Source organism: Euprymna scolopes, chromosome 24 (genome assembly GCF_053919585.1).
Source record: "Euprymna scolopes isolate OS-2025 chromosome 24, ASM5391958v1, whole genome shotgun sequence".
In the NCBI taxonomy this organism is placed as follows: domain Eukaryota; kingdom Metazoa; phylum Mollusca; class Cephalopoda; order Sepiida; family Sepiolidae; genus Euprymna; species Euprymna scolopes.
This window is the reverse complement of record NC_136505.1, coordinates 64,059,325-64,071,604: the sequence shown is the minus strand read 5'-3', so window position 1 is coordinate 64,071,604 and position 12,280 is coordinate 64,059,325. Positions and strand designations below refer to the sequence as shown.

The window sequence follows — 12,280 nt, the reverse complement described above, 5'->3', positions numbered from 1 at the left end:
TATTCTAATAGTTAGCCTCTCTCTTAGAATTTCTAAGCATTTCTATTAAAAAACAGGTTTATTTTACTTTCTATATGACAACAAGATACAATTAATGTGTGTAGACATGTTGGTGATTTTTTTTTTTTTTAATGTTTATTGTAACTTGTAAACTCTTAGCATCTGCCTTTGGAATTCACTTCTTGCTCCCTGTTTCCGGCTGTTCGAACATACACCTATGAATTTTAAAGTTTACTTTTTATCTGAAAAAAAGAATGAAAACATAACTGTTTTTTAAATCATCCATCTTGAATCAAAATGAAAGGAAAAAAAGGGGGGGGGGAATACATGCTTTGAAAATGTTATAGTTATCAAAACCCTTATCCTAAAAAAAAATAAATGATTTCATTCATTTAAAAATTGCATCATTATTTTAATTTTCAATTATATAAAATATTCATACACATAGATGCCTCATAAGATGTGACCAATTCGTATATATGTATTAGCTGAACTATCATAACATTGAAGAGCTGTGATACAGCAAAACAGACTATATAAATAACTCCCCTTTTTGAGTAGAGCACTTCTGTTAAATTATATCGCCTACTTATTTAGCATAATGCAAAGCTCTTTGTTTATAAATAAACAAATGGTGCACTTCAAAAGTGGTGGTCAGTGTTAATATAAAGATGTTGGACACATGATTTATGAATGCCGATCCCATGGTTACAGGGTAGAGCTGCCAACTATCAACTAGATGGTTGTAGATTCAACTCTTAAGTTGGGATGAATGCTCGGCTAGCTGCACTGAAGAGCTGTGATACAACGAAACAGCCTGTCTGCACGCGACTACATATATGCTCTGTTATATTTAACAAATAGGGTTTCTAATTTAAAACAGGATTGGTGTATACAAAGCATAAAAAATAATCACAAATGTGTACTTTTTCACAAAACTCACACACACACATATATATATATATATAATTAATTTTTTGGAAAAAGAAATTCAGCAAAGTGCTCAATTGTAAGGAAAATCCGAAAATAAGAGTGTATTATTTATTTTTTGTTTACATAAAGTTTAAGATGAGATAAGTCATTGGTACCTTCGGTTTCAAGCACGATAATTAGGAACCATATTAGACTACACATGAGATGAGTATTGGCTGAAGAGAGCTTGATATGGGTATCTAAAACAGTCCCTAACTATCGGGTTTGAAACTGACGGTACTAATGACTCATCTAAAACTTTCTGTAAACAAAATATAAATATATATATATATATACTAGCATTTCAGCCCAGCGTTGCTCGGGTGTTTGGAGGTGTATGCTGAGCAAAAACAAAAAAAAAACAGTCAATTTTTTTTAATTTGACCTCTATTATGACCCCTTAACATTTATTGTTTTGGGCTCAAATCAAGTTATTAAGTTAGATCCATATCCAAGGAACCTATATCTAAAATTTCAAGTATTTAGACCCAAAATTGTCGGAGGAAGTTTGGTAGAGTTCTCAAAGGTCAAATCGCTTAAAAGCCAAATTTCTGGCCGAAAACTGATCACAGAGATTTTCCCAAATCTCGGTACCCTGTATATCAAATTTCGAGTCTGTAGACTTAAAATTGACAGAGTTATTGTGTAGGGAAATGTACACAGACACACAGACAGACATGCAGACATGTTCACTTATATATATATATATATATATATATATATATATATATATATATATATATATATATATATATATATAAGTAAATTCTTGGTACAGAAAAATGGAAGGAGAAATTTCAGAGGAAACATAATTTAATTTATATCAAAGAAACAAAAAAAACGGGCTGGTGGAATTGTTAAAATTTCCTTAAGGCCTTATCGTCTGACCCTCTAAGAGGAAACGTCAGAATGATAAATTAAAAACTAAGAATCGAATGAGGAAAGAGGGAAATTGGTTTCAGTTGGAAAACCAGTGAGAGAAAAAAAATATATATATAATTCTCACTGTTCAGGTGGTTTTAAATCAGTAAATATTTCCAACTGATGTTTCAAAATCTTTTGTCTACATATATATATATATATATATATATATATATATATATATATATATATATATATATATTAATTTTTATTTTTGAAATATTGTTAATTTCAATGTATACCGTTTTCATTTAATGGGTTGAGACGGTTATGATGAAAACTGAATTCTGAATCACTGTTAATTTTGAGTAAAGCTCAATGTGTCTATTTTATAGGTGTAGAGAATATATAGTACAAAATTTTGTTGAAATTCAAAGACTTACATTTTGGTAGAGACCGCAGAGGTCTTTTTTTTTTAATTTGACCTCTATTATGACCCCTAAACATTTGTTGTTTTGGGCTAAAATTCAGTTATTAAGCTAGATTCATGTCCAAGGAACCTATCCCTAAAATTTCAAGTGTTTATACTTAAAATTGTCGGAGGAGTTTGGTAGAGTTCTCAAAGGTCAAATCGTTGAAATTTGACCCCTTAACAGCCAAATTTCTGGCCGAAAACGGATTAAAATGATTTTTTTCCAAATCTCCATACCCTGCATATCAAATTTCGATTCTGTAGACTGAAAATTGACAGAGTTATTGTGTCAGGAAATGTACACAGACAGGCAGACAGACAGACAGACACTTTCACTTTTATAGATATATAGACTAGCATGAGTGCCCGGTGTTGGCCGTATGTTTGGAGGTGTGTGTTGAGCAAAAAAAAAAGTGGTTGTTAATGGGATGACAATTTTATGATTTTATGTTTTCATAGAAATTTTCCTTCTCATCAACTTGTCAGATGTGATTCCCATCCGATATATATATATGAACTCTCTGGATTAAGAGAGTCTACTATATTACTAAAAATTCATAAATGTTTTTGTTATCCTGATTGCTTTTCACCATACACACTTTATCTGTACATAAATATTTTAGGTGATGAAAGAAAAGACAAATAACATAAAGGATGGATGATGAAAGAAATGGTGAGAGCAATGGGGTGATATAAATTAATAATAAAGAGACAAAGAGAGGTAGAAGTATCTATTATAACACAAGACTGTATTCTGACTTTGCACTCCTTGTAAAAACATGTTTATCAACCAGCGTCTAAAAAATTCTATATTTTACTAGCAGGGCTACTCTATGTCGTCTGGAGCAAAAGTGTAATCAAGACTTCTATCTCTCTGCCCCTCTCTATCCATTTATCTATTTCCCCCCCCTCTATTCTTCTTTCACCTCTGCCCAGCCAATTCCTCTCTATTGAAAATAATAATGTAACTGATTCACCTCTTGTTCATATAACAATGAAAATAATTGGAAAATCGATCTTTTCCTCTTACGAATCCTGACCCAGATTTCCCCCAATAAATAAATCTTTTTTAGTTTTAATTTTAACTATTATTCATCCAGAGCAACACTAATCAAGAATATATCAACTTTGTGGGTGTTTGGTTTGTAGTTTTTTACTTTTAACTGAACATACACCTGCACACAGACAACTGCTCTCTATATAATAGATGTATATTAAAAATACTGAACCAGCAATTCACATGTGGTCTAGTATTTTATTAAAAATGGGCATTTTGGGGGCTAATTGAAGCCGACATAATTTTTCCACCTCTTTTCCAGGGGAAAAAAAATATGATTGAAATAAACACAGGATTTGAGGATGAAATGTGTGGTTTAATTCCGGTCGGAAGTTTGTGTGAACATGTGACAACATCTGGCCTCAAGTATAATTTACGTAAGTACATTTCTATGCAAAGTCTTTTTGAGTTAAAAATACCAAGTTGTAACGACAGTTCTGTCCGTTTTTCACCATCATATCCATTTAATCGTTAATGTAGTCCCTCATTGATATAATCTTCAAACTGATTAGACATTGTCTACACTTGCACTACTGTTGGATAAAAGAACTTGAAGATCGTGCACACACACAAATTCCAGGTTAGCAGAGAACAAAGAAAATATCATGCCGAACTGTTGTAAAAAAAATAAATAAATAAATAAAAATAATAAATTTGGTCATATTTTTTAATCCTGATTTTAATTTTAAGTTTCCGAAAATTGCTGAAAATCAAGAAATGGATTAACATTTTACATTTAATTTATAGAGAAAAGTGATCCCTCACTCTAAAATCTAAAATATTAGATAAGTGTAGACAGAAAAAAAAGTAGTTTCTAAAAATGCCAAAACGATTGGTGAGTTCCGAAAAAACATCCAATTTTCATTAAAAGTTTTTTTTATACGATAGCAGTTTCAAAACGAAAGTTGGAAACATACCACATGTGTTGGGGGAGGAGTCGTCTACATAACAAATAAGACGGTTCTGAAATTTTTAGATGAGAATTGATTATTTGGATTATTTAGATTCTTTGGACTACTGTTCTTGTCGTGAGTGTTATTTGCACGTTTCAGTCAATGTAACATTAAATCTTTAAGTGTATCTCTGCAAGGGCCTGTGGCACAGTAGATAGAGTACTTGGTAAAATTGAGTTTAAAGGGTTTCATTTAAAATTCTGTGCAGATTCCCGAATTTGACAGAAAACACCTTATAAAGGTTGGAGGTTACATCGAGCAAAGTGTTGTGCAATTAACACTCAAGATGTTCTAATGTTATTGCTTTTTCTGATGGATCATCATTATCAAGTCTCAAAGACATCATCGGCTGGACAATGATCGCTGCTATGAGAGGATCAGAGATAATGGGTGGAAAAAGCAGAAAATTACTTGAGAGAAATTTGATTATCCAAGAGGATGGTGCAACAAGTATTTGTTTACATTAGACTTGAAAACAATCATGTAAGTTAGAAAGCAGACTTGTGGCATCTTATTCCACAAATTGGATGTTCTAGAAAAAAACTTTATTCATTCAAGTTCTGTTGGAATTTTTGTATTGAGAGAGAAAAGTGGGAGTTCTTTGTTGTGGTTGTAGCTGAACGAGTTCTTGCTGTGAATGTTTTACAGGGGCAGGTGGGGGGAGCAGGGATTAAAGCTTGGTTGGGCACCTACCATGAACATAATGATACAGTAGAGAGGATGGCAACATCTCTTTTGTGTGAAAGAGGCTGTAGGGACAAGAAGAGACTCCCTCCCTTACTAGATTGTGAAGTCGATTTTGTACTTTTTTAAAAAAAGAAAGAGTGCCCCAAGCAGCACCTCCTCAGTTATGACTGCAGTATTTTATCTCCGATCTGACTCTTATACAGGTAGAAGATTGTGTCAGAAATGAGGTACTTTCTTGAGTGATAGAACGATCCAACCATTTTCCCAGCAACCTTAGCAACAGATTTAATGTGTCTTCCATTTTAGGCATGAGGTGAAACTCAGTTCTAGAAGTTTTTCAAAGTATTTAGAGAGAGAGTGAGAGAGAGACAGACAGACAGACATTCATTTCAATTGGGGCAAAGTGGGGATCAGTGTCAATCGTGAAATAAGAGAAGTTTGGTTCTAGACGTATTAAAAGGAACCAGATACATTTTCCCCATTGCACTATGTGTTGCAGAAGAGTGTAATAAAAAAAAGAAAATTTTAGAACTTCTTTTCACAAATGTTGCAAGTCATACCAATTCCTCTTAACTTAAACTGTAATTCACAACACTAACTCTCGATATTTATGTTCTCTCTTGGTTGTCAAAATCTCGACTCCCTGTCCTCCAATTTGTCCTTCTTATAGCTGCTATTCCTCTCATATGCAAATTAGTGCCACAGGTATATAAAGTTCTATCTAAAAACTTGAGTTTTTCTTTTTTTCTTTTTCCTTCCTCGATCCTGTTACCTGACGGGCTAAACAGAGGCACTACCACTTGTGTGAGCAGTATCTTCTATTACAGATGGATAGCTAAAAACAGAGGTCCTGGATATGACCTTAAACTATATCCGATGGTGAGGCCCCAGCTTGCAGGCTTTGGGGAGTGTGGAACCACCCTTTAATTGCTATTGCTCTCTGACTCTGAGTGGTAGTACCTGTTAGGGTTCCAACTATGGGTTAAATAGATACCGACTAGAAAAAAAAATATTTTATTAAAAAAAATTTTCTTCAAAAGAACTGGATTCGGCATTAAATAACCTGAGAAGGGTTAATATGTTGTAAAACAAAAACAACCAACCAACTAAAAACAGGTCATCATAATTGATGCTCTTACTACTATCATTATAATATTATTTCATCCCCATTTGAAATCATAAAATTACACAGATGCATAATAAAGTAATCTAATATTTATCTGATGTCACTCAAGTTTGTTTTTTTATTTGTTTCTTAGTTTTAAATTTTGTTCTTAATATTTCATGAAATTAGTATGTTTACCATTTAAAAATGTCTTTTTAAATGTTTATGTTAAAATACATCGCAGAAAAAAATTAAAATATATATAAAGAGAGAAAATATCTTTTAACTCTCTTCCATAAACTATAGCTCTGTCTACAATCATCAAAGATATTATTAATAGACTAGAATGGGCAAAAGTTATAACCCGTTGACTTAGAATGAGTGCTTTATGCCAAACTTCTAGAGTAGATGTAGTATTGTGGTGACTAATCCTTACCTGCGCACCACAAACGGATACCATAATACTTAGTTTGCTGCACCTTATAACAAAGTTCATACAAATCCAGATTGGGCCAGTATTTTCTGAGAAAAAGTGGCTAGACAGACAGATTAAGAGAAATGTAATATAGATTGACAATATACTACAGAAGACAATATACAAATGAAAGTAAAACAAAATAGAGCTGTGTAATTTACTCTGGTTTAAGTAGTTTTTAATACAATAGGGGGAGGTAACTGAACTCCAATTTATGGTTCCTCCTTGCCAAACTTCCACAAAAAATTCACTTGACTAGTAGCTAGATAAGATAAACGACTTCCCCCACTCTCTATCTGTGCCTAAATCTAAATACAGATTCCACAAACAAAGAATTGTCCGCCTGTGGAACACTGTTCTGTTGTCCTGCTTTCTGATTGAATACAACATGGTAGCCTTCAAATCTAACGTAAACAAGTTCTTGTTAAGTCGTCCCCATAAACAATCAAATTCTACCCAATTTATACCATTAACGATTACTACACTACCATTTTACATTCATTAATCTTTATCCTTGAGTGGCGTTCAGGCTTTGATAAGTGGTGACTCCTTAGTAAAAAAAAAAAAAGGTGGCAGTGGTTAAGGACACTGACTGATGATCTGAGTGTCCCAAGTTCAAATCCAGTTTATTCTAGAAAATCACTTTCACTTCGGATCTCGGCAACCCTTCTGTAAGTAGCCAATGTCTTTCTAGAAAGAATTCTGACTAGAAAAATTTGTGTGTGTGTGGGGGGGGGTCAATACCAACAGTAGAATCATTAGATTCATATGATATGATGATGATAGTTACTTAATGTAAAACAAGTGTTCAACTAATATAAAAACATGAAATTCCAATTTATTTCTTCTAATTGTAAAATTCTATTTTGTTTTCAGATGATCAGTCAATGGAATTTGGTCAGCTGATTAGTACCAGCAATTCCTATGATGGATCAAAGGAACCCGTTTGTGTTGAGGCTAGCAAGCCTTTATTGTGGACAATGGAAATTAAATATTAAAATCTGATGATTATAAAAATATCATTTTTTTTTTGGAAACTTTTTATTAATGCAGAAAATAATAATAATAATGATATTAATTAATAATAATAATTGTAATATTAATTAATGATAATAATTGTAATATTAATTAATAATAATAATTGTAATATTAATTAATAATAATAATTGTAATATTAATTAATGATAATAATTGTAATATTAATTAATGATAATAATTGTAATATTAATTAATGATAATAATTGTAATATTAGTTAATGAAAATCATAATATAATTTAAAAAATCATAATATTAATAATAATTGTAATATTATTGATAATCATAATATTAGTAAAAATAATAATCATATTAATAATAATTGTAATAATTATGATAATAATAAGCGTAATATTAATAATAATAATCGTAGCATTAATTAATAATAGTCATTATAATTATTAATAATAATAATAATATTAATAATAATTGTAATATTAATAATAATAATTGTAATATTAATTAATAATAATAATCATAATAATCGTAATAATAATCATAATATCGTAATAATAAGAATTATAATAGTAATCGTAATATTAATTAATAATAATAATTGTAATATTAATAATAATAATGGTAATATATATTTGGACCTTATACCAATAAGTAGCAATTATACTAACTAGTATGAATTTTGGCGAGTGTTACATAAGTACATTTCAGGATAACCTGGCATCAAGCAGAAATGGATGCAGTGGCAGGGAGCGTGATTGAAGCAAAAGGAGGCCAAAGGTTAGTTTCTAGACAAAACACGCTAGAAATGCAGGAGAACGAGAAAGTGTCACGTGTTCATAGAAGAACAGAAACTTTCTTGTCAGTTCATCGTTGTCAGCAGTACAGATGAGATGCATCTGACAATGTAGAAATTTAAGTGAAGGTTACCTCAAGACTGCTCATGTGTTATCATCATTAAGATTAAGAAAAACAAGTTAAGAAGTAATTAATGAATTAGATATTGCTCTGTCCTTCCATGGGTGAACTCTCTCTCTCTCTCTCTAAATAAAACTTCTGAAACCTCAATGAGTTTCCATTGTGCTTCCACGCGCAAGTAACTTTGTTTGTCTAGCTAAACAGATGAGGCCAAGGGTCACCAATCACGAGGGGATCGTGGTCGGTTGCGAATAACGATGGAATTTACAATGAAATAAAGAGTAGTACATATAAACATCCTCTGCGCAATGTATGTATAAAAAGATTTTGTTTTGTTGATTTCTGTTTTGATCACTCGCTGGCGAAAATTCAGACGTACAAAAGTGTATGCTTACGTAAATGACAATGTTCAAACTGTTTAACGTCAAAATGTTACAATAATAATAGTAAATAATGATAAACAAATACCAGATGAAAAAAAGATTGGAAATCCAAGAAACAAACTACAACCAGAACATAATCTCCAAAGAAAGCAAAATGAGGAAAGAGGCAAAATATGTCTAACAAAGAAGAAAGACTAAACAAGAAACATGAAGAACTAATAAAAAGGATACAAGCAAAGAAAGGACGATTGAGAAGATAGATACAAATCCGAACAATACAGACAGCACAGGACTTTTTACCACAATGAAAGCCAATTTTATGAAAATGTAAAGAAAACTTATCAATCAGATTAAACAAAACAACTCTGGGGCAATTTGTGAGGAAGGGGGGGATAAAGACCCCAACAGAAATGTTGAATCGCTCAATAATGTGTAAGAGCTTCAGGAGATTAAAGAAAGAACAGAAACCGAAATCAATAAAGAAACATTCAGGACAACACTAAGTAAAAATTGAAGCACCAAACCATGACGAAATAATTTTTGCAATATTTTGAATCACAATTAAAAAAGTTTAAATATGTCAATGGTTAATTTATATCCTTTAATGATGGCTACCATATGCATTAATACATTTGTTTGCTTTTTACAGCTTTGTTGTCTTTTATTATTTATTGAATTTTACCTGTCGAATTAATTCTAAAAAACTATTAATATAAACATTGATAGGATGAATACCTTATATTTATTTAGCAGTACAAAGCCTGAACTCTAAGGTGCCTTTTTACCTTGGTGATCTTTTAAATCAACACATTTCAGGTATGTACATTAGTATGTACTTACATGTCATGACAAAATTAGTATACATTTCAAAAATTATGAAAAATGATTAAGTAGAAAAATAATTACGATTAAAAATAGAATTTATCGAATTAAGTTTTAATGTGAAAGCATTCTGCAACCAATTCACTATGACAAACAAGGGAGATGATCCTTGATTTAAATCGACAAATTCAAATTAAGGGTCCACCATTTTTAAACCAATGCATTTCAGAACGTGATTGTGGATGATTTTTTTTTTTTATATTATTCAGAATATGTCTAGCATATCTTTTACTGGATCATTTTTTAGAATTTTTGGAATTTATATTAATTTTGCCATGACACTTGAGTATGTAATGTTTTCACCTGAAATGCATTGGTTCAAAAGATCACCAATGTAAATCAGCACCATATTTAGAAATCAATTTGGATTTGCTTGTTGCACTTGCTGATTGGAATGTGTTCTGCCTATGATTCAATTCAATTTATTTGGCAAAAAGTAAAATCATCATGCGTTGATTGCCACATAGGAAAAGAGTAGTAAAAATTTACACAGAAGAAAACACAGTAACCCAGCACTTGGTGCTGTTTTACAATTTGTCATTTTTCTAAGGGAGACAACTCTCTTTTACTAAGATTCGTTCATTTTTTCATCTCATAATTTAGTAAGTTAATAATGCTGTCAGTAAGTTTACATGAGCCATTTACAAAAACATACTTTGATGTTTTCCGGATTTTTTTGTTTTTTTGGAGGGGGTATTCGATTATAGAATTTGTATAGTTTTTATCAGGTGTTTCTGCAGTTTAATTAACTGTTTTTCCATAAGTAGCGTGCAACATTAACTGAGCAAAAGAACCGTTTAATATTTCACAAACATTCTGTTTATATTGGGGGGGGAGGGGTAGTGTGGCGGTCGTGGTCAATGACAAATTGTAAAACGGCATCCAGCACCTTTCAAAATTCATCTTGAATTGTTGTGTTATTGGTGTACTTGTTACCTCACTTGGAAGTCTATTCTAAAGTCCAAGGATTCTGATTAAGAAAGCGGCCTCCTGGAGTTCAATCAAAATCAGCAATGAAATAGTTTCTTTCGGTGTCAATGTAGACGTTTTTCTGGCACAGGAGTGAATAATAGATCCTGAGATATATCATAAAGCCAATTGAAGAGATTATGGGTCAAAAGGAGATCACCATGTAATTGTTGGCACTCGAGAAAGAAAAGGTTAAGCCTTTGAATCTGCTTTCATAGGGCATATCTGATAGACCCGGAATTGATTCTACAAGACTATTAATATAAACATGGACACCATATATTTATTTAGCAGCACAAAGACTAAACTTTTATTACATCTAGAAAACAATGCTTGTTTCTGCCAATGAGTTTAATATAAACTCACCATATTTTTTATAACCATTGTCTGGTGATTTGCGCTGGATTATCTTTTAAAATGTTATTGTCAAATTAAATCTTTAATACAATTTCCTTTTTTTTTTACATGGGCGTCACTACTTATCCAGACCTGAAGTCTGCTCGAGGATAAGAGTTACTGAGTGTAAAGTGATTTGTGAGACAATACTGTAATGATTGATAGTGGTGAAAATTGGATAGAATTTTATTATTCAAGAGAATGGCTCAACAAGAACTTGTTTAGATTGGACTTGAAAAAACAATGTTCTTTTCTCCTCCTTGCAACCCCTTTCACACACAAGAGACATGGATAGTCTCTGCTTTACCATTATTTTCATGGCAAGTGCTCAATTGAGTTTCAATATATAATCCCTCCTGCAAAGCATTTGCAACAAACACTTGTCTAGCTACAACCACTAAATTTTACTAAGGTTGCTCCTTTCTCCTTTTTGTCCCATATCACTATATCAGGTTTTATAGCTCCGTTTTCTAGGTATGTAGCTGTAGGGATTGCAGAGTTATGATGAAGGATGTATGATTTATTTCCGACTGTTCTTATTGGTATATGTTCCTTACCTGATTGGCCAATCTCTTTAGTGGTTGTCCTCTTGATCTTCCTTAGAATTTAAATCTTCTTCTTAATATGATTTCTTTACGTAGCTGGAGTTTAGTAGTCAGAAAACATGTGCATTAATTTATTCATTCATTTTGTATCTATCAAATGATTCTATTGTTGGCATTAGTTTTCCTGATATCGTTCTAGTTGGAATTCTTTTCTAGAAAGACATTTGTGTACTTATGGGAGGAACCATGTAAAAGTTGCCAACATTCTAAGTGAAAGAATTTTTACATAATAAAATGGATTCAAACTTAACCAACCCAGCTGCTATTAACCACTTAATTACCATCACTTCCCAACATGTACGAACAATGCTAATCTTACTTTATTCAGATAATGTCATCAATGGATATGTTAATATTAAGTTGCATTTCTTATCATGCTCTGATAGTATGGTCCATATTTTACACACATATGCAACAATAGAAACTATTAATAGTTCCAACAGATTCTACATCTAAATAAACTAGTTATTTTCATATCCAACTAAATTCTTATGTAATATGTCCCAGAAAGTTAATAATATGCTTAAGTTTTAGGCTATCAGCATATCTTTTAA

The 12,280-nt window shown here is 31.7% G+C and overlaps 1 protein-coding gene across 4 annotated transcripts in view; it reads left to right on the top strand.

Moving 5' to 3' along the window:
- Positions 1-9,520, top strand: part of LOC145246753 (thiamine pyrophosphokinase 1-like) — a 51,523-nt gene extending 42,003 nt beyond the window's left edge. For all 4 annotated transcript variants that reach the window (XM_080108524.1, XM_080108525.1, XM_080108522.1 and 1 more), the window contains 2 exons: positions 3,625-3,739; positions 7,459-9,520. In XM_080108524.1, coding sequence (XP_079964650.1) covers positions 3,625-3,739; positions 7,459-7,580 — 237 coding nt within the window. In that variant the 3' untranslated portion in view covers positions 7,581-9,520. The remainder of the gene's footprint in view (positions 1-3,624; positions 3,740-7,458) is intronic.
- The last annotated feature ends 2,760 nt before the right edge of the window (positions 9,521-12,280 follow it).